General features: G+C 37.8%; 1 protein-coding gene across 5 annotated transcripts in view; it reads right to left on the bottom strand.

Moving 5' to 3' along the window:
- The window catches only part of OSBPL9 (oxysterol binding protein like 9), a 177,694-nt gene that overhangs the window by 87,366 nt on the left and 65,728 nt on the right, over positions 1–24,600 (bottom strand). For all 5 annotated transcript variants that reach the window (XM_004371744.2, XM_023727081.1, XM_004371749.3 and 2 more), the window contains one exon: positions 2,018–2,094. In XM_004371744.2, the coding sequence (XP_004371801.1) occupies positions 2,018–2,094 (77 nt within the window). The remainder of the gene's footprint in view (positions 1–2,017; positions 2,095–24,600) is intronic.

Consider the following 24,600-nt stretch of genomic DNA (forward strand, 5'->3'; position numbering starts at 1 on the left):
GCTCCAAAATACATAAAACAAACTAACGGCACTGAAAAGAGAGATAGACAGCTCCACAATAGTAGTAGGAGACTTCAACACGCCACTTTCAGTGAAGGACAGAACATCCAGAAAGAAGCTCAACAAAGACACGGAAGAGCTAAACACTACAATCAACCAACTTGATCTCACAGACATATACTGAACACTCCACCCAATGACAGCCAAGTATACTTTCTTTTCCAATGCACATGGAACATTCTCCAGAACAGACCACATATTAGGCCATAAAGCAAGCCTTAACAAAATCCAAAGCATTGAAATATTACAAAGCATCTTTTCTGACCATAAAGCCATAAAAGTAGAAATCAACAACACAAAAAGCAAGGAGAAAAAATCAAACACATGAAAACTGAACACCTTGCTCAAAAACTACTGGGTTATAGAAGAAATTAAGGATGGAACAAAGAAATTCATAAAATCAAATGAGAATGAAACCATATCCTACCAGAAAGGTCATGGAAGCTCCATAGACACATCCAAACTCCCTGAGGGACTGAATTGCTGGACAGAGGGCTGTGGGGACCATGCTCTTGGGGAATATGTAGCTCAATTGGCATAACAGTTTATAAAGACAATGTTCTACATTCTACCTTGCTGAGTAGCATCTGGGGTCTTAAAAGCCTGTGAGCAGCCATCTAAGACACTCCATTGGTCTCATCCCTTCGGTAGCAAGGGAGAATGAAGAGAACAAGATACGAGGAAAAGATTAGTCCAAAGGACTAATGGACCACAGCTACCAAGGCCTCCACCAGACTGAGTCCAGTACAGCTACATGGTGTCCAGCTACCACCACTCACTGCTCTGACTGGGATCACAATACAGGGTTCTGGACAGAGCTGTGTAGAACAAAATTCTAACACACAAAAAAAGGCCAGATTTACTGGCCTGAGAGAGGCTGGAGAAACCCTGAGAGTATGGCCCCCAGACACCCTTTTAGCTCAGTGGTGAAGTCACTCCCGAAGTTCACCATTCAGCCAGGGACTGGACAGCCTCATAAAACAAAACGGGACTAATGAAGCACAGCAGTCCAGGGACAAGGACTACAAGGCACGAGGGGACAAGGAAGCTGGTGATAGGGAACCCAAGGTTGAGAAGGGACAGTGTTGACATGTCGCCGGGTTGTTAACCATTGTCACAGGGCAACATGTGTACTATTTAATGAGAAACTATTTGTTCTGCAAACCTTCATCTAAAGTACAAAAAAAATTATGTGAGATCAAATTGACAACAGCAACTCAAAAGGTCTGAGGGGCAGCCTAGGGGGCAGCGAGTTGAAGATAATGGTGATGGAATAATTTGGAAAAAGATAGTGAGAATAGCACTACAACTGGAAGAATGTAATCGATGTCACTGAATTGTACATGTAGAAACTTTTGAAATGGTATAACTTTGGCTATGTATATTTCCACCAAAAAAAAAAAAAAAGTATCCTCCAAGGTCAAGAATGGAGTGTGTTGACATGTCATGGGATTGTTAACCAATGTCATAAAACAATATGTGTACTGACTGTTAAATGAGAAACTATTTGTTCTGTAAACCTTCATCTAAACTACAGTAAATATATATACATATATAAAAAGAAAACACATCGTAGCAGAACCTTTGGGACACAGCAAAAGCAGTGCTCAGAGGTCAGCTTATAGCAATTAATGCACACATCTAACTATATAGTTCAGTTATGTCAATAACCAACTATAAATACTAAATTTAAAAAATGAATCTAGCACATTTTAACATAACATTTCACTTTCAACATTGCCTTGTACTATCTTGTTTCTAGACAAAAATTAGTATTTTACCCTCCAGAAAGTAGAAGAAATGACATGACTTTACTATATATGATCACACTTATAAAGCAAAAAATGAGCAACTCAGAAATTAATTCTCATTACATCATATCACAGGTATTTAAAAAACAAAAAAGAAACAAACAAGAAACTAATGAACTGTCCAAAAGCCATGTAAAGACTCTTACTTGAAGCTGGAGAGTATGTCGAAGAATTGTTTCTTCTAAGGCATGGATCCACTTCTCTCGCTCATCAGCATCACGAGCTGAAATAAAAGATTATGAAAATTAAAACCTTAATGTATGCAATATGTCCCCATGTTTGAAAGGAAAGTTTTAAAACCGTGAGGCCAGCAGGAAAGCTTTTTAGTTGTACCATTTCCTTAATACAGTTACATTGGTCTATTCTTTCCAGATTGGCAATCTACTTCCAACAATTTATAACAAAAAGAATAACTGTGTTTAATTATGGCAGACTAGGTAGTTCAGAGCAATCTTCCCACTGAGAACAACCAGAAAAATTGGACAGATTATTTAAAAAAACAACTGGTTGAAGGCATTAGACACCAACAAGGTAGTAAAGAATTACCAGGTCAACTTCTGGCAGAAGACAAAACTCTTTAAGATCTAAACCTGGTATTTTGAGCTGCTTTTCTCCTGGTCGCTGTGAGTTGGAATCCACTCAATGGCCACAGGTTTGGTTTTTATGGTTTTTTTCCTGGTGGCATTATAAGTATCTGGGTAATTACTGCAGGAGAAGAGATGTAGGCTGGGCAATACACTTAAAAGCTTTGTCTGGTCAAAGGTTTAGAGACCAGGATCTACCAATAGGGGGACTCTGGAAAATAGCTCATGCTTTGATTGGGACCACAAAGGGTTGCACATTGGGATTAAGGATGAAAGAGAATTAAAACAACTGCTTGGCTTTGAGTCATCTGGGTAGCCAGAAATTTCTTGATGCCTGGAATGGATTAAACCAAAACCCAAACCAAACCTGTTGCCATCGAGTTGATTCCAACTCATAGCGACCCTACAGGACAGAACAGAACTGCCCCAAAGGGTTTCCAAGGAGCAGCTGGTGGATTCAAACTGCCGACTTTTTGGTTAGCAGCCACGCTCTTATCCACTGTGCCACCAGGGCTCCGAAATGGGTTAAAACTACCCCCAATTGTTAGTGACCTCAAGTAACTAGCAAAAGCAAATGAAAACCTTTTCTACAGGAAGGTAATATCATCTTAGCTGCTGAATTATTTCTATAAACAACTTTTCAAACATAATGTCTAGCACCAAGTACACAAGGAGACAAGACCACATATAAAGAATCACTAAGAACCAAAGACAATAGCAAGAGACCAACAGCGTTCCAGATATTTGAACTAACAAATCCAAACTTTAAAAGTAACTATGTTTAATACATTCAGTAAGATAACAGACTGAAAATTTTAGCAAGGCCTTAGAAATTATTTTTTAAATGATAGCTTTTAAAAGAAATTAAATATAAAGTCTAAGATTGAAAAATATAATAAGCAATATTAAGAACTCAATGAATGAGTTCAACAGCTGATTAGACAAAGAACTAGACGAGAGGTCAGAAGAAGTTCATCAGAACAAGAGATAATGAGTCACAGGAATGGAAGATATATAAGAAAGAGTACGTAAAACAGAGAAAGAGTGGAACAGAAGTAATATCTAGCTGAGGATTTTCCAAAACAGATAAAAGACATGAAGCCACATATTTCAGAAGCTCTAGGAAACCCAACCAGGATAAACCAAAGAAATCCACAGGTAGGTACATTACAGCAAAAATTACTGCAAACCAAAAATGCAGTAAACATCTTAAAGACAGCCCAAGAGGGGTGGCTATAATGATATCAGACAAAATAGACATTAAGTCAAAATCTGTTATAAGAGACAAAGAAAGACATTATATAATGATAAAAGGGTCAATTCAACAAGAAGATGTAACAATTATAAATATATATGCGCCTGACACCAGAGCTCCAAAATATATAAAGCAAACACTGGCAGATTTGGAGACAGTAATAGACAGTTCTACAATAATAATTGGAGACTTCAACACACCACTTTCAATAACGGACAGAACATCTAGAAAGAAGATCATTAAGGAAATACAAGGATTTGAACAACACTACTGACCACCTAGACCTAAGAGACATAAATAGAATACTCCACCCAACAACAGTACAATATACATTCTTCTCCAGTGCATATAGATCATTCTCCAGGATAGACCACATGCCAGGCCACAAAACAAGTCACACTAAATTTAAAAAGGTGAAAATCATACGAAGTATCTTCTGCAAGCACATAGACTGAAACTTGAAATTAATAACAGAAGGAAAACTAGAAAATACACAAATATGTGGAAATTAAACAACACACTAGTAAATAACCAATGAGTCAAGAAAAGGAGTCCTGGTGGCACAGTGGGTAAGCTCTAGGCTGCTAACCAAAAGGTCACCAGTTCAAATCCACCAGCCACTCCACAGAAGAAAGATGTAGCAGTCTTCTTTCAGAAAGATTACAGGCTTGGAAACCCTATGGAGCAGTTCTTCTCTGTTCTATAGAGAAGCTATGAGTAGGAATTGACTTGACAGCAATGGGTTTAGTTTTTGGTTTGGGGTCAAGGAAGAAAACAAGAGAAATTAGAAAATACTTAGAATTTAATGAAAAATAAAGCACAACATATCAAAACTTATGGGATGCAGCAAAGGCAGTCCTCAAAGCAAAATTTATAGTGGTAAGCACCTATGTTAAAAAAGAAGAAAGACCCCAAAGCAATAACCTAACTTTACAACTTGAGGAACTAAAAAAAGATAAGCAAACCAAGCACAAAGCTACCAGAATGAAGGAAAAAAACAAAGATCAGAGCAGAAACAAGTTAAACAAAGACAGGAAAACAATAGAGAGAACCAATAAAACCAGTAGTTAGTTTTCTGAAAAGATCAATGAAATCAACAGACCTTTTTCTATACTGACAAAGAAAAAGAGAGATAAAATTCAAATATCAAAAAATCAGAAATGAAAGTACAGACATTACAACCAACCCTACAGAAATAAACAGGACCTTAAGAAAACACTATGAACTGTTCCCCAACAAAATAAATAACTTTGATGAAATGTATAAATTCCTAGAAACACATAAACTACCTAAATTGACTCCAGAAGAAACAGAAAATCTCAACAAACCCTTAACAAGTGAAGAGATTGAATTGGTAATCAAACACCTCACAACAACAACAAAAAAGTCGTGGACCAGATATCTTCACTAGGGAATTCTGTCAAACATTTATACAAGAAGTTACTCCAATACATCCTAAACTTTTCCAAAAAAGCAGAAGAGGAGGGAACACTTCCTAACTCATTCTATGAGGCTAGCGTTAACCTGATACCAAAGCCAGACAAAGATATCACTAGAAAGAAAAAAAAAAAAAACTACAGACCAATATCCTTATAAATATAGACACAAAAATCCTCAATAAAATACTAGCAAACTGGACCCAAAAGCATATTAAGGGGATTATACACCGTATTAATTAAGATTTATCCCAGGAACGCAAGGGTAGATCAACATTAGAAAATCAAATGTATTACACCACATTAACAAAACAAAGGACAAGGCTACAAGATCATCTCAACTGACAAAGAAAAATCTTTGACAAAATCCAACACCCTTTCATGATAAAAACACTCAACAAAATAGAAGTAAAAGGGAAATTCCTCAATCTGATAAAGGACATTTATGAAAAACTCACAGCTAACATTATATTCAATGGAGAAAAAACTGAGTTTTCCTCTTAAGATTATGAACAAGACAAGGATGCCTGCTCTTACCTCTGCTATTCAGTATTGCAAAGGAAGTCCCAGTTAGAGCAATTAGGCAAGAAAAAGAAATAAAAGATGTCCAAATCAGGAAGGAAAAAGTAAAAGTATCTTTTTTTACAAATGACATGATCCTATATATATATAAAATCCCAAAGAATCCACAAGAAAGCTACTAGAGCTAATACATGAATTCAGCAAAGTGGCAGGGTACAAGGTCAATACACAAAAATCATTGGGTTTCTGTACACCAGCAATGAGCCATCTGAAAAGGAAATTAAGGAAACAATTCCATTTAAATAACATCTAGAAAAATAAAATACCTAGGAATAAATTTAACCAGGGAAGTGAAAGATTTGTACACTAAAAACTATAAAACATTGCTGAAAAAAATTAAAGGAGACCTAAATAAATGGAAGGACATTTCATGTTCATGGATTGGAAGACTTAATATTGTTAAGATGTCAATACTACTAAAAGCAACCTATAGATAAAACACAATAAGTATCAAAATTCCAACAGTCTTCTTTGCAGAAATGGAAAAACCAATCCTCACTTTTATGTGAAATAGCCAAAGCAATCTTGAAAAAGACGAACAAAGTAGGAGGACCCATATTTCCGGATTTCAAAACACACTATAAAGCTACAGTAATCAAAACCAGCTGGTACTGGTATAACGACAGACATATAAACCAATGGAATCGAATTCAAAGTCCAGAAATAAATGTATGTATCTATGGTCAACTGATTTTTGACAAGGGTGTTAAGTCCATTCAAAGGGGAAAGAATAGTTTATTCAATAAATTGTGCTGGGACAACTGAATTTCCACATGCAAAAGCACAAAGCTGGAACCATACTTCACACCATATACAAAAATTAACTAAAAATGGATCAAGGACCTAAATGTAAGAACTAAAACCTTGATACAGTCTCTCATTCTGTCCTTTCTTTCAATTTGCACTTACAATATGGCGGCTTAAGTCTTCATCAACTCATGCCTGTATACAAAATATAACCACAAATGTAGTACATGCTATAGGCTCTGCCACCCTCAATGCAACCTGCACACCTCACTCAAATTGAGCTTACTGAAATACCTTGTTTATCAAAAATCTCAACATTCTCCCCTAATTCAGTCCAAACACCCTCTCTAATAGTAAAAGCTCTCCACATGTTCCATTTCATGCCTTTTTAACATTAACCAAACCATCTTCTCATTGACCCCTAAATACTCTACCTGAATTATCTTCCTGGCTCCTGTTATAAACTCCCCTCCTTAAACCTTGACACTGACTGTATCCTGCTTCCCATCTACCTAAACCCCACATGCCTCAGAACAAGTCCTAGTTCTCCTCAAAGCAGCATTCCAAAACTAGTCCGAAAGCAGTGATCTCTCTCCTCTGAACTCCTAGAGGACTTCCAAATGCCAATAATTATTCTTTGATCAAGTATATACTGATTACCTATAATATTTAATCATATACTGCTCAACACTGTTATTTCTACTTTTCACGTGTTTGTCTCTATAATTAGATTTTAAGTTATCTGAAAATATTTACCAAAGCACTTAGCACTTTTATTGGTTCTATTAGTTTCCTATCTTTGTTTCATTTATTTCTGCATTGATCTAGGTAAAGAGAAATCCATTCATCCATTTATTCATATAACATTTTGGGTAGCTATTGGAGCCCTGGTGGCACAGTGGTTAAGAGCTACAGCTGCTCATTAGAGAAATGCAAATTAAAACCACAATGAGATACCACCTCACCCTGGCATTACTGGCACGAATCAAAAACACTGGAAATAACAAACGTTGGAGAGGCTACGGGGAGATCGGAACTCTTACGCACTGCTGATGGGAATGCAAAATGATACAACCATTTTGGAAAATGATATAGCACTTCCTTAGAAAGCTAGAAATAGAAATATCATACTATCCAGCAATCCCTCTCCTAGGAATATATCCTAACGAAATAAGAGTCGTCACATGGTAGACAAATGCACACCCATATTCACTGTAGCACTGTTCACAATAGCAAAAAGATGCAAACAACCTACTTTCCCATCAACAGAAGAATGGATAAACAAACTATGGTACATACACACAATGGAGTATTATGCAACGATAAACAACAACAATGAATCTGTGAAGCATCTCATAACATGGAGGAAACTGGAGGACATTATGCTGAGTGAAATACGTCAATCACAAAAGGACAAATATTGTATGAGACCTCTACTGTAAAAACTCATGTAAAAGTTGACACACAAAAAGAAACAATCTTTGTTGGTTATGAGGATGGGAGGGCTGGGGGGAAACTAAATAGGCAATAGATAAGTGGTAACTTTGGTGAAGGGTAAGACAGTAGAATACAGAGGAAACCAGCACAACTTGTACAAGGAAAGGTCATGGAAGCTCCACAGACACATCCAAACTCCCTGAGAGACTGAATTGCTGGGCAGAGGCCTGTGGGGACCATGCTCTCAGGGAATATCTAGTTCAATTCCCATAACACAGTTTTTTTTTTTTTTTAATATTTTATTGTACTTCAGGTGAAGGCTTACAGAACAAATAGTTTCTCATGAAACAGTAGTACACATGTTGTTTTATGACATTGGTTAACAACCCCACAACATATTAACCCTCTAACTTCTCAACCCTTTTTTTTTTTTTGTTGAAAATACACATAGCCAAAGATACACCGTTTCAAAAATTTCTACATGCACAGTTTGGTGACATTGACTACGCTCTTCCAATTGTGCTGTTATTCTCACTTAAGATGAAGGTTTACAGAACAAAATAGTTTCTCATTTAACAGTTACTACAAATGTTGCCCTATGACAATGGTTAACAATCTCACAACACATCAAAAATATCCTTACTCAACCTTGGGTTCTGTATCACCAGCTTCCTTGTCCCCTTCTGCCTTCTGGCCCTTGTCACTGGACTCCTGTACCTCGTTAGTCTCATTTGGTTTTATGGGGCTGTCCACTCCCAAGCTGAACAGTGAACCTCGGAGGTGACCTCACCACTGAGCTAAAAGGGTGTCTGGGGGCCATACTCTCGAGGTTTCTCCAGACTCCTTCAGGCCAGTAAATCTGGTCTTTTTTTTTGTGAGTTAGAATTATGCTCTACATCCTTCTCCAGCTCTGTCCAGAACCCTCTGTTGCCATAACACAGTTTTTAAAGACAATGTTCTACATTCTACTTTGGTGAGTAGCATCTGGGGTCTTAAAAGCCTGTGAGCAGCCATCTAAAATACTCCACTGGTCTCGGGAGCAAAAGAGAATGCAGAGAACAGGATACAAGGAAAAGATTAGTCCAAAGGACTAATGGACGACAGCTACCAAGGCCTCCACCAGACTGAGTCCAGCACAGCTAGATGGTGTCCGGCTACCACCACTGACTGCTCAGACCAGGATCACAACAGAGGAGAGGGTCCTGGATAGAGCTGGGAAAGGATGTAGAACAAAATTCTAACTTACAAAAAAAAAGACCAGATTTACTGGCCTGACAGACTGGAGAAACCGCGAGAGTATGGCCCCCGGACACCCTTTCAGATCAAAGGTGAAGTCACTTCCGAGGTTCACGGTTCAGCCGGGGATTGGACAGTGCCATAAAACAAAACAGGACCAATGAGGCACAGCAGTCCAGGGACAAGGACTAGAAGGCACGAGGGGACAGGAAAGCTGGTGATAGGGAACTCAAGGTTAAGAAGGGACAGTGTTGACAAGTCGTGGGGTTGTTAACCATTGTCATAAGGCAATATGCATACTAACTGTTTAATGAGAAACTGTTTGTTCCGTAAACCTTCATCTAATGTACAAAAAAAAAAAAAAGAATTACATGAGCTCAAATTGACAATAGCAAATCAAAAGGTCTGATGGGAAGTCTAGGGGGCAGTGAGTTGAAGATAATGGTGATGGAATAACTTGGAAAAGGATAGTGAGAATAGCAGCACAACTAGAAGAATGTAATCAATGTCACTGAATTGTACATGTGGAAATTTCTGAATGGTGTATCTTTGGCTATGTATATTTTCACCAAAAAAAACAGGTCCTCCAAGGTCAAGAAAGGAGAGGGTTGACATGTCGTGGGGTTGTTAACCAATGTCATAAAACAATATGTGTCCTGACTGTTTAATAAGAGACTATTTGTTCTGTAAACCTTCACCTAAAGTACAATAAAAACAAAAATTTCAAACTAAAAAAAAAAAAAGAGCTACAGCTGCTAACTGTAAGGTGGACAGTTTGAATCTACCAGTCGCTCCTTGGAAACCCTATGGAGCAGTTCTACTCTGTCCCATGAGGTCACTATGTGTCTGAATCGACTGACTAGACAGCAACCAGTTTGTTTGTCTGTTTGGTTATTGTGTACCAAATACTGTGTAGAAACTGGGGACATAAAGTCAAATAAGGCCCAGTCCCTGCCTTTAGGGATCTTATGCTCTAGTGACAGGGAAAAATGTATGCAAACAGACAACTGCTACTATACAGAATGACTAGTGCTACCAGAGAGGAAATAATAGTATAAGCATAGAGTTCAGGAACCTATCCCAAAGAGTGTGTGTTTGTGGGGACAGCCTCAGGAAAGCTTCTGGGGGCAAGATTAGAGTTGTTTTAAAGACTGAATAGGAATTAGAGGCAAAGGTAGGGGTGTGTGTGTGTGTGTAAAAGGGGTGCTGACAGGAAGAATAAATCAAGGCAAATAGGTAGCATATTACTATATAAGAATTGAGGACTAAGCATCAGAAGATATAGTCCATGATTTGTTACTTTTTCTTGTGTAGACCTTAGCAAGTCACTTATACCATCTGAATATTCATTTTAGCACCTTAAAATGGGAGACTTGGATTAAATTGTCCCTTCCAGCTGAAAATTCAAGATTCGATTATTCTATGACTAATCTAGCTCATCCTCTCCCATTCTCCCGTGTGCCAATAAACACTACTGGATCTAATGGGAAAAATACCTGTGTGAACACAAAGCACCAATGAGATGTCTGGTTATTACTCAATCATAAATAATTTGTTCATATTAGAAATAAAATTACAGTAAAAATATACGTGATTCACCAACCATCTGCATAGGCAACTCTATAGAAGTAAAATTAAAGCTATATTAATTCTGAGTGATTCTCTGCTAAAAGGGGCTCAATTTAATGAATTAACTAAAACACCTTTATAATAGTACATTATTTTCCCCAAAACACAAATCTTTAAAGACAATTTAACTCTTCCTCACTCTTTTTATAATGTTATTTATACATTCAGTTTATCCCTAGAATTTCATCTCTAGCACCCACCTCTATTTTTAATTACATTTTTTAAGCTCATTTTCCATCCTCTAAGCCAGTGGTTCTAAATTTTGACTATAACTCACAATAAGAAATATATTTTATAACGTGGCCCAGTTCACAAATACATACACACATATATACATACATACACATATATATACAACTGGAACATTCGTTTCTGTTGTATTTCACTTTTTGAAAAATGCTGGTCTTGGCCCACTAAATTGAACTGACGATCCACAATGGATTGCAAATCCACAGTTGAAACTCATTGCTGTCGAGTCATTTCCAACTCACAGCAACCTATAGTGACCCTATAGGACAGAATAGAACTGCCCCATAGGCTTTTTTCCAAGGCTGTAATCTTTACAGAAGCAGACTGCCACATCTTTCTCCTACAGAGCGGCTGGTGGGTTCAAACCACAAACCTTTCAGTTATCAGCCAAGCGCTTAACCACTGTACCACCAGGGCTCATTAAAACATCCCAATGCCCCACAAAGTGATTGCTCTTTATTTTAGTATCTCTTAAGTAGTTTGGAGCCCTGGTGGTGCAGTGGTTAAAGCTGCTAACTGAGAGGTTGGTGGTTCGAACCAGCCTATCCACGGGGGAAGATGTGGCAGTCTGCTTCCATAAAGATTTACAGCCTTGGAATCCCTGTGGGGTAGCTCTACTCTGTCCTATAAGGTCGCTATGAGCCGGAATCGACTCGACAAAACTGGCTGTGGTTAGCAGTTTAGTGTAAAGGATAAGAGGGTTAGTTCTTGGGTCAAACCCCAGTATTTTTAGTGTGTATGTGTATGTGTGTGTGTGTGCGCGCGCACGCGCTTTAGATGAAGGTTTACAGAGCAAATCAGTTTCTCATTCAACAATTAATACATATATTGTTTTGTGACATTGATTGTGAACCCCACAACCAGTAAACCCAATCCCCTTCTTGACCTTGGGTTTCCCATTACCAGCGTTTCTGTCCCCTCCTGCCTTCTCGTGCTTGCCCCTGGGCTGGTGTGCCCATTTAGTCTCGTTTTGTTTTATGGGCCTGTCTTTTGGCTGGAAGGTGAACCTCAGGAGTGACTTCAGTACTGAGCTATAAGGGTGTCTGGGGGGCCATACTCTTGGGGTTTCTCCAGTCTCTGTCAGACCAGTAAATCTGATCTTTTTTCTGTGTGTGTATGTTAGAATTTTGTTCTACATTTTTCTCCAGCTCTGTCCAGAACTCTATTGTGGTCCCTGTCAGAGCAGTTAGTGGTGGTAGCCAGGCACCATCTACTTGCACTGGATTCAGTCTGGTGGAGGCTTTGGTAGTTGTGGTCCACTAGTCCTTTGGACTAATCTTTCCCTTATGTCTTTCATTTGCTTCATTCTCCCTTGCTTTAGATGAGGTGGGACTAGTGGAGCATCTTAGATGGCTGCTCACAAGCTTTTAAGACCCCAGACACTACTCACCAAAGAACATTTTCTTTATAAACTATGTTATGCCAATTGAGATAGATGTCCCCCGAGACCATGGTCCCCAGCCCTCAGCCCAGTAATTCGGTCCCTCAGGGAGTTTGGATGTATCTATGGAGCTTCCATGACCTTGCCTGGGTCAACTTGTGCTAACTTCCACAGTATCATGTACTGTCATACACTTCACCAAAGTTACCACTTATCTATAGTCTATTTAGTGTTTTTCCCTTCCCACCACTCCCCTCCCTCGTAACCATCAAAGATTGTTTCTTTCTGTGTGTAAACCTTTCCATGAGTTTTATAATAGTGGTCTCATACAGTATTTGTCCTTTTGTGATTGACTTATTTCACTCAGCATAATGCCGTCCAGATTCATCCATGTTGTGAGATGTTTTGCAGATTTATCATTGTTCTTTATCATTGCATACTATTCCATTGTGTGTATGTACCATAGTTTATCCATTCAAACTATGGGCACTGAGGTTGTTTCTATCTTTTTGCTATTGTGAATAATGCTGCAATGAACATGGGTGTGCATATGTCTTATCTGTGTGGCGGCTCTTATTTCTCTAGGATATATTCCTAGGAGTGCCAAACCCCAGTTTGATAACTAGCTTTGCCATTCATTATTCACCCTAACCTTGGGAAAATTACTTAATCCCTCTGAACTTTACTTTTCTCATCTCTAAAATGAGGATGACAATATTACCTATCAAGATAGTAATAATACCTAGACCTTATGAGGTTGTTTTTAGAGTTATATGAAATAATTCATCAGTGCAATATTTAGCACAGTGCTGGACACATACTATAATACTAATTCTTGTTGTTGTTGTTGTTAGATGCCGTTGAGTTAGTTCCAACTGACAGTGACCCTGTATACAACAGAACGAAATACTGCCTGGTCCTGCGCCATCCTCAGAATCGTTGCTATGCTTGAGCCCATTTTTGCAGCCACTGTGTCAATCCATCTCGTTGAGGATCTTCCCCTTTTTTGCTGAGCCTCCACTTTACCGAGCATGATGTCCTTCTCCAGGGACTGGTCCCTCCTGATAATATGTCCAAAGTACGTGAGACAAAGTCTCACCATCCCCTCTTCTAAGGAGCATACTGGCTGTACTTCTTCCAAGACAGATTTGTTCGTTCTTCTGGCAGTCTATGGCATATTCAGTATTCTTCACCAATACCACAATTCAAAGGTGTCAGTTCTTCTTTGTTCTTCCTTATTCATTGTCCAGCTTTCGCATGCATATGAAGTCATTGAAAAATACCATGGCTTGGGTCAGGTGTACTCAAAGTGACATCTTTGCTTTTTAACACTTTAGAGAAGTCTTTTGTAGCAGATTTGCCCAATGCAATGCGTCGATAATACTAATACATGTTATTATGATCACCCACAGCCTTAAGACAAAACAAGTACTAATAATAATTTAATAAACAATTAGCCAGAGAAAATTAATAGGAAGTGGATTACTTGTAACTCCTAACTCCCCATAATGCCTGCTTATATGGAAACTATAAGGCACATAGTAGAAAAAACAAAATTCATCCAGTAAGTAAAATACTTAAGTTTTTAGGATTTTATCATTTTCGCTCTTTTATTACAAATCTAATCACGTTTCCTACATTATACATATTTGAATAAGTAAAAATATGAGGTCATTAAAAAGGCTTCACTCTTCCACTGTGATTCTTACAAACTAAACCACAAGACCACCACCCATCTGTCAGTTTGTCAAACTGTGGTGGTTTGCATGTTGCTATGATGCTTACAGCCATTCCACTGGTATTTCAAATACCAGCAGGGTCACCCATGGTGGGCAGGTTTCAGTGGAACTTCCAGAGCAAGACAGACTAGGAAGAAAGGCTTGGCCATCTACTTCAAAAAATTAGCCAATAAAAATGGATCACAACAGAATAATGTCCAATACAGTGCTGGAAGATTAGCCCCCTAGGTTGTAAGGCAACAATGCACTCAAGCATGCTAGCGATCATGAGGATGGCACAGGACCAGGCAGCATTTTGTTCTGTTGTACAAGGGGTTGCCATGAGTCAGAGCCAACTAGACAGCAACTATCAACAAACCACAAGAAGTAGATTTTAAGAGAAGGTCCCAACACTCCTATATCTTACCATTCTTGATCCACTGCTTAGGAATCTGTCTTCCTAAAGTCACATTTTCTTCCCCTTTAAGACATACAACAGCTACGAATAAATTACTGCCTGTTTGCAAAAGGAAGTGGTTATTTGCCTGTTCCGTAATTGACGTAAAAAGAATTACCCTCTATAATCAGGAAGACCTCATTTTCTCTGAAAGTTATTGTGAAATGAAAACATTATGCAAAAACCATATTTACAAGATTAAGTGTTGAGACAGTTCGTTCAAATGTCTACTCAGCCGCAATATGCATCAGGTACTATGTTGGGTACATGAGCGTGGATGACACAATCCATGATCTCAAATAACTTACAGTCTCCTGGAAAGTACAATCACTTGATTGGGTAGTACACTGTTTATCTTCACCCATTCTAATCGCCTCTGATATCTTTGCTTATTAAAATTCTATTTATCCTTCTGGGCTACGGTGAAATGTCACCTTCTCCACATAAGTTGCTCATGCTAAAAGGACATGCTTTCCTTCCTTAAATTAACTCAAATATTCCAATACTCAGGTAGAACATAAATACATACCATGTGCTCGTCACCGTCTTAGGCTCTAGAGACACAAATTTGATAATATTTTATAGCTCTAAAACCAAAACCCATTGCTGTCGAGTCGATTCTGACTCATAGCGACCCTACAGGACACATTAGAACTGCCTCATAGGGTTTCCAAGGAGCGGCTGGTGGATTCAAACTGCCGACCTTTTTTTGGTTAGCAGCCGTAGCTCTTAAACCCGGCACCACCAGGGCTCCATGTCCAGCAATAATCAGAGCCCAAATCTACCTTTCTGGTCTTATTCTCAATATATTCTTCCATGAACTCTTTCATTTGAGCTATATTGTACTTAAAGCTCACACAACTCATAAATCTCAGGCTTTTGTTCAAGTTGTTCCCTCAGCTGAAATGCCGGAGCCCCATCTTTATCTGTGTAAATAATAAAAGTTAAATCTATTTGGCACTTAATTTGTGCCAGCACAGGTCTAAACACATGACATGTTTATTAACTAATTTAATTCTCACAACAACTATGAGAATTAAATTATGAAGTAGATATTATTAGTAGTAGTATTATTATGCTTATTTACAGAAAAAAGAAACAGGAAAGTTTAGTATTTTTCAACCACATACCACCTAGAAAACAGCAAATAAAAATGGAGTCCCTAGGCTTCAAAAGCCAAAAAAACCAAAGCCATTGCCATCTACTCGATTATGACTCATAATGACCCTATGAGACACAGTAGAACTGCCCCATAGGGTTTCTAAGACTGTAAATCTTTAAGCAAGCAGACTGCCACATCTTTCTCCCATGGGGCAGCTGGTGGGTTTGAGCCACTAACCTTCTGGTTAGCAGCCAAGTGCTCTAACCACTAAGCAACCAGGGCTCCTTCTAGGCTTCAAGCAACCTGTTAAACAAGTCTCATTCCATACCCTTCTTACTAGACGAAGTCCTTCCTAAGAGATAACAATATAAACCTTTGGAGACAGTTTATGAAAAGGAAAGAACAAGAACCTGAGAGTCAAAAAACTTGGGTTCAAGTTGCAGCTTCACTGCTTTACTGCTATGTGACCTCAGGCAGATAGTACTTAACATCTCTGAGTTGTAACCACATATTTCAAAAGAGGTTAATATCATTAACTACCTCAAAAAACTACTGTGAAAATTAGGTGAAATAAGATACATAACAACATTAGGGGTCCAATGAGGTCAGGAGGCCCATGAGGGCAAAACTATTTTTGTAATAATGCTATAACGTTATCTGCATTTTTCACTGTGTTGATGTTTGTACTGATGATGCAACAGCAATAGTGGTAAAATGGCTGGCACCTTACCACAAAACAAGGCAGTGGCACCAAAATGTACTAGCTTCACCATCATGTCCTTGTAGAAAAAAAACATGCCTGTTTCACTTACGAATGCCCTTGAAGAGCAATAAACATTACTTCTTTATCTTTGGGTACATACTTTTTAAATATTCTATGTGAACAAATAGGAAGTATGCATAAAACACTTCTGCTACAGACTAAAGTATAATGGTCATCTCAAGGAAAAGGACTTGTGCAACTGTCTGAGTTTTGAACTAAACTGACACTTTACTCATTAAACAACGCTTTTACTTGAAAGAACAACTGATAAAACTGTATTATTCACACAAGGTAAGCCTATCATTTCAGGGAAAACTGACATTACTTGCTGCCAATTACATAATTCAAGCTTCCAGGCTAACATTAGACCTTTGGGAAACTTGTAGTCCCCCACCACCATGACCTTGATAGACTTTCAAAGATCCTTAAACACTTTTCTGATGAGATAAGTGGCAATATCAATAAACACAATTTTTTAAAATCAGATAATGAAATGTGTCAACATTTGGAAGATCTGCAATTTAGGATGTTACAAAATCATACACAGTATAAAAGATCCATTCAAAGAGGAAGACTGACCAATGGATTTCAATGTAATACAGTATGAGAATTTCACTGATATAGTTTCAGATTCCACATAGAAACTAATCTTTAAGAAACTATCACTTGTTGAGTTTTGGTGAAATATCAGAGAAGAATATCCACAATTATCTGAAAAGGCTATTAAAATACATCTCCCTTTTTAATAACTATGTATCTGTCTGATGCCATATTTTCTTTATACACTTCAACCAAAACAAGACATCATAATAGGTTGAATGCAGAAGTATATATGGAAATCCAGTGATCTTCTATTACAATAAAGAGATTGATAAAAATATGAACCAACGTCACTCTTTTCATTAATTTTTTTTTCATTTTATTTGTGTAATGGGCTTGTTATTGCTATTTTTAAAAGAACAAATACTTTTTTAATTTCTCAGTTTTAATTTCTAATCTGATAACCATCAATAGATACATAACCCGTACCACATAAACAAACGTTTTTGGGCTTCCTCAATAATTTTTAAAAGTGTAAAGGAATCCTGAGACCACAAAGTTTCAGAATTGTTGATACATAATATATGGGACATCGCATTTGATTTCTTATTGATTGCCTCCTCCACTACAATGTAAGCTCCTAGAAAGCAGAAGCTTGTCAGTCTTATTCTTTGTTGTATCTCTAGCATTTAGCAAAATGCCTTACACATGTTAGGTGCTCATTATATATTTGGGGGGAGTACATGATGGAAACCCTGGTAGCATAGTGGTTAAGTGCTATGGCTGCTAACCAAAAGGCTGGCAGTTCGAATCTACCAGGTGCTCCTTGGAAACTCTACGGGGCAGTTCTACTCTGTCCTATAGGGTCATTATGAGTCAGAATTGACTCGACGACAAAGGACTTAAGGGTACATGACGGATGGATGCTGAATGAAAATATTCCGTTTAAATAATTAGGTAGTTTGAAGTGCCACTGACTGTAATTTGGAACCGATCTGGACATGTTGAGTAGACAGTGTTTTTTGAAGAAGGTAATGAAGAAGTGTTGAGAGAGAATGGCCAATTCACATGACTCTAAACCTAAGGTAATCTAAGCCAATGTCTTGGTAGCCAGAAGGCTTAAGAGTCTTAGTTTAAATAAATAAATTACACAGAGATGAGATCGAATTAGAGAAAGAGAGAGAAATAGAGGTCTATGTGCCTTACTACGCTTTGTATAAACTTCTATCAAAGCCATCTATAACACTATAATGCTCTAGTTTGTTTACATCTTTTTCCTTCCTTTGCTCAGCTGTGTTCTGAGATCTAGGATGGAATCTGATTCATGTTTTCTTAATTCCTAAAGCCTGACATGTGCTTAGCAACTGATACTCATTAATTACTGGACAACTGATATCTTTTCAAAGAGGTCTCCTAACCAGCATACACTAAAACCTGCCCCTAAAGCCCAGCATTCCCAATTCCCCTGATCCTGCTCTGTTTTTTTCTTTTCTCCATTGTACTTATCCCTTCTAACATCTATACTTATTTAGGTTATTATTTATTGTCTGTTTCTTGCCACTGTAATGTAAGCTCCACAAGGGCAGGGGTCTTCATTTGTTTCATTTATTGATGAATCCCAAACCCCTAGAATCACGTCTGGCAAGAGATGCTCAATAAATATTTGCTGAATGAGGAATGATGATACATTGATATAATTATCCAGTATACACTCCCTTTTTACATTTGGAGTCTAAAAATACGTTGGATTTCCTAACAAATCACTATTTTTTCCTTACTAACCTATTAAAACTGCCAAAATTGGCTCCCTCAAAGATTTATAAATACTTTTAGCTAAAGTCCCCAAAACTGTCTAGTAAAACACAAGCAAATATTTACAAAAGTGTTTCTACCCCACAACTTCTGCTTTGGCTATCTGAAGCAATACTGTGCTTCTTCTGGACACAGTCAGCATTGTATTGGGCAAATGGATATCTGTGATTCAGTCAAAGCAGACAACGAAAACCAGATGTAGACTGATAGGTTCTTTCAACTCATTCTACAATCACATGCTTCTAAGTCAAATTATCCCCAGTCAATGAAAATCCTCACCAAATTTATATGTATATATATGTAAATACAGCCTAATAATTTTAGCTCCTGTAGGAGATGTTTCCTAACTCCAGATTTTGGCGAAGGCATAATCGTAGGAGGTCACTACTCCTTAATTTTGAACTTCAGAAAAATTAAAATCTGAGTTTTCAAACTTTAAGACTTACAATACTGAGGATGTAAAAAAAATGTTAGGAATAGAATGGTTTTAGAGAGATCACTCAGACATAGATAAAGAGGGTGATTTGGCAGAACAGAGACCAGGAAAAGGGAGAAGGAAGTTTAAAAGACTACAGAAAGAGTGAAGGTAAGGTCATGGATTGAATTGTGTCCCCAAAAAATATCTGTCAACTTGGCTGTGCCATAATTCCCAGTATTGTGTGATTGTACACCACTTTGTCATCTGATGTGATTTTCCCGTGTGTTGTAAATCTTATCTCTATGATGTTGATGAGATGGGATTAGCGGCAGTTATGTTAATGAGGCAGGACTCAATCTACAAGATTGGGTTGTGTCTTCAGCCAATCTCTTTTGAGATATAAAAGAGAGAAGTGAGCAGAGAGACAGGGGGACCTCATACCACCAAGAAACAATAGCCAGGAGAGCAGCGCTTCCTTTGGACCCAGGGTCTCTGTGCTGAGAAACTCCTAGACCAGGGAAAGACTGATGACAAGGACCTTCCTCCAGAGCCAACAGAGAAAGCCTTCCCTTGCAGGTGACTCCTTGAATTTGGGTTTCTAGCCTTCCAAACTGTAAGAGAATAAACTTCTCTTTGCTAAAGCCATCCACTTGTGGTATTTCTATTATAGTAGTGCTAGATAACTAAGACAGTAAGAACTGATAAAGACTTGGGTCATATCAATTACTTAGGGGATAGAGAAAAGGTAGAATCCAAAGCAATGGTGACTCATTAGATGTGAAGTAGAGGCAAAGAGAAAGCTTCAAACTTGGTTAACTGGGTTAACGGAAGTGTTGTTCCACAACATAGGAAATATATGAGAAAAAACAGGTTGGGAGGTGGTGGTTTGCAAAATATTTTATTTTGGATTTGAAGATTCTCAGATTCAATTAATCCTGGAATTTGGTAAACCTGACCTCCTCAGTAATCCTGCTTTCAGAAGTGTAGCTGAAATTATTAATTAACAGTAATTGCTCAAATATACGTCATTAGAAAATACTTCCTCTCTCCAGGAAACGTCAAAAGGTAGAATACATTTTTAATGCATTCTAGGGAAGGTGGGTAAAGGCCGAGAAGGAGGTAATTTTAAGAAGCTAAAGTCAAGTCTGAGCTCAAGAGGGGAAATACAGAACTTCAAAAATACTTCCCACGATTATCAAGGTTAAGGTTGTTTAGAAAAGAAGAATGATGTTACAGAATCACTCAACTTTTGAGGTAGGCAATAAAAAGAGAGAAAAAAATTAATACATGTTAGAAAATTCAGGAAGAAAACCAAAGCAAGGCAAATAATATACATCTATAAGACAAGAGAATTTGCTAGTTCATTCTTTTGTCCCCATCTGAGGCAAGAACCAAAATAGATGTGGCCTAACAAGAGACAGAACCATATTAAGAATAAAAAACTATGATTGATTTATGTTACTTTAAATAAAATGCTTACAGAGTTTTCTGAAAATAGATTCTATTCCTTACACACTGGGAGTGGGAAGCCCATATTAAGGATAAAAACTATGATTGACTTACGTTACTTCAACTAAAATGTTTAGAGAGCTTTCTGAAAATAGATTCTATTCCTTCTCACACTAGGGGCGGGAGGCCCTTAAGACCAAAAATATATATATATGCAAATATATATTCCACCAGACTCAGTCTGGTGGAGGCTGTGGTAGTTGTGGTCCATTAGTCCTTTGGACTAATCTTTCCCTTATGTCTTTCGTTTTCTTCATTCTCCCTTGCTCCAGTACAGTGGAGGCATTTCTGCATTATAATCTTGTAATATTCCTAATAAACAACCTTTCTAAAGGCTTCATTCTTCGCCCCCAGTAGCTCCCCACGGAATTCTGCTCAGGGCAGAGAGCTAGCAGTAAGCTACTTCCTTCCTTCTCTGTATTTAGCTGTAAGCCATTAATATCCTATCTTCACCTTTCTTTCAGAAAGCATATATTCCCAAACCAAGACTGCAGTATAAACTCAGCTATAACCCCAAGCTTTAACCCTATCTTGTAAAACACAATCTAGATATAGTAAAATTTAACTCTCTATTTGAAGAGAAGTGCTCATGTAACTATTTGAATATATTTTGCATATATCCTGCTATTCTTTTAATTAGTCGAAAAACAGAAAAACTAAAGTTTCAATAGGAGTGACAATAAATATAAGGTTTATAAACATAATATAATCTGGAAATCACTTTGACTTTAGCCCGTTAGATTTTGGCCCACTGCCTATATGTTCATTTTTGAAAGAAAGGAATAAAATTTATGAACAAATCATTAAATGTTGTCTAAAAGGCAAGGTGTCATTAAGGAGTTTATAATATGTGGTAAGAATATTCCCTCTTATACAATGCAAGTCTTTGTTCAACTCACACAGTCTACTTTCATGCATATTTTCAGGTACACATTATGTACCAAACTAGGGAATTGCCTTTCTTTATATATGTTCATTTACTCTTCACACTAATACCTACCAAGCAATGGGCTCCAAACTGGATAAAAGTATTACTTAACAATGTTGCTGTTGTTATTATTAGTTGCCGTCTAATGGCCATCTCATGGCAACCCCATGTGTACAGAGTAGCACTGCACTCCATAGGGTTTTCAAGACTGTGACTTTTCAGGGGCAGATCACCAGACTTTATTTCCGAGGCACCTCCGGGTGGGTTTGAACTGCCCACCTTTCTGTCAGTAGTTCAGCACTTAAGCACCCAGGGACTCCACAACGTATATTAGCAATTTCTCAGATATTAGGGTTAATGAACGAGTCTAAGACTATTCAAAAAAAGTCTTCTTTTTAAATAACTATTTGTTTAAATGGACTATTATAAAAAAAAATAAAAAAGGACATAAGAAAAAGATAAATACACCACTAAAAAAATGGGCAAAAGACATGAACAAGTCACCAAACAAAAAACATTTAAAATTATACTTCTGAGGGGGCCATCAGAATGGCAGACTTCTAAAACTATAATACTAAACGGTGATGAAGGGTGTGATGAATTAAAGGGGAGTATAAATCAGCACAACCTCTCTAGAAAACAATTTGGACAGGAATGTTCCAGGAGCCTTAAAAATATTTATGCCTTTCGTCCTGACATTTCTACTTTTATGAATCTATCTATCCTAAGGGAAAGAGAGGCTTAGTTAAAGAATTATATACAAGGATGATCAATATGGTGTTATTCAAAATAGAGAAAAACCGGTACAATACAGATGAATGGTTAAATAGGATTAATTTATAAAATACAATATTAAGTAACTATTAAAAATCATGTTCTCATGTCATGGAGAAATGTTTTTGATTTAATATTAAGAATTGCAAATCTAGATAAATTTATTTACACAGAATGACTTGATTTTATAAAATATACAAACACACACATGTATAAATACAAATGAAGGATCAGAAGGAAATATACAAGCATGTTATGTAGTTATTGGGTGGTAGGATTATGGGTAATTTTTTTTTAATTGTGCTTTAGATGGAAGTTTACAGAACAAATTAGTTTCTCATTAAACAATTAATACACATATTGTTTTGTGACATTGGCTGCCAACCCCACAATGTGTCAACACTTTCCCCTTCTCAACCTTGGGTTCCCCATTACCAGCATTTCTGTCCCCTCCTGCCTTCTCGTGCTTGCCCCTGGTCTGGTGTGCCCATTCAGTCTCGTTTTGTTTTATGGGCCTGTCTAATCTTTGGCTGAAGGGTGAACCTCAGGAGTGACTTCAGTACTGAGCTATAAGGGTGTCTGGGGGCCATACTCTTGGGGTTTCTCCAGTCTCTGTCAGACCAGTAAGTCTGATCTTTTTTGTGTGTGTGTGTTTTAGAATTTTGTTCTACATTTTTCTCCAGATCTGTCCGGGACCCTCTATTGTGATCCCTGTCAGAGCAGTCGCTGGTGGTAGCCAGGCACTATCCAGTTGTGCTGGACTCAGTCTGGTGGAGGCTGTGGTAGTTGTGGTCCATTAGTCCTTTGGACTAATCTTTCCCTTATGTCTTTCATTTTTTTCATTCTCCCTTGCTCCAGAGAGGGTGGGACCAGTGGAGTATCTTAGATGGCTGCTCACAAGCTTTTAAGACCCCAGTAGGATGTAGAACACTTTCTTTATAAACTATGTTATGCCAGTTGAGCTAGATGTCCCCTGAGACCATGGTTCCCAGCCCTCAGTCCAGTAATTCAGTCCCTCAGGGAGTTTGGATGTGTCTATGAAGTTTCCAAGACCTTGCCTTGGTCAGGTTGTGCTGGCTTTGGATTATGGGTAATTTTTAATATCGTCTTTATACTAGGTTATATTTTCCCAAATGTCTACAGTGAACCAAAACGAACCTGTTGCCATAGAGTTGATTCTGACTGATGACAATCCCATGTGTTTCAGAGTAGAACTATGCTCCACAGGGTTTTCAACGGCTGTAATCTTACAGAAGGGATTCCTAGGTGATGCGAACAGTTTGCACTTATCCACTAACCCAAAGGTTGGTAGTTTGAACCCAACCAGCAGCACACAGAAGAAAAGCCTGGCAATTTGCTTCCCTAAAGATTACAGCCAAGAAAATCTTATGAAGTAGTTATACTCTGAAACACGTGGGGTCTCCATGAGTCAGAACTGACTTTTACAGCAACAGGTTTGGTATTTTGGTAATCTCATGGAAGTAGATCACCAAGCCTTTCTTCCATAGTGCTATTGGGCAGGTATTACTTTTACTATTTAGAAATTAGGGAAAAAGGAAATGGTGGCATAAAAATGTAAATTACTAACAACAACAACAAACATAAAAACTAAATACCCACTCTAATCCTAGTTACCACTAAGCCAAACAGTCCACAATTGGTTAAACTTGGGAAGATACTATTTCAAATATTCAAGGCAATTTGAACAGAAAGCAAATTAGAAAGAAGGAAAGGTACACCAGTGAGCTCTGTCTTTTCTATAATAATACTTCCATAACTACCAATTCATGCATTCAGTGGCATTTCCCTATTTAACACCTACTGAAATTATAACATCTAATTAGGGAATTAGTTAGAGCTGATTTACTTCCCTTATTTGAAGTTTGCAATTGGTTTTTTATTTTGTTTTGTTTGAAGAGGCATTATCACACAAAAATCAAAAATATAAAACTGCAGAGGGAAATTTTTTAAAAGTCAATAGTCGAATAGGATACAAGGAAAAGGTTAGTCCGAAGGACTAATGGACCACAGCTACCAAGGCCTCCACCAGACTGAGTCCAGTAAAACTAGATGGTGCCCGGCTACCACCACTGACTTCTCTGACCAGGATCACAACAGAGGGTTCTGGACAGAGCTGGAGAAGGATGTAGAACAAAATTCTAACTCACAAAA

This window comes from Trichechus manatus, unplaced genomic scaffold (assembly GCF_000243295.1).
Source record: "Trichechus manatus latirostris isolate Lorelei unplaced genomic scaffold, TriManLat1.0 scaffold00015, whole genome shotgun sequence".
Taxonomy (NCBI): Eukaryota; Metazoa; Chordata; class Mammalia; order Sirenia; family Trichechidae; genus Trichechus; species Trichechus manatus.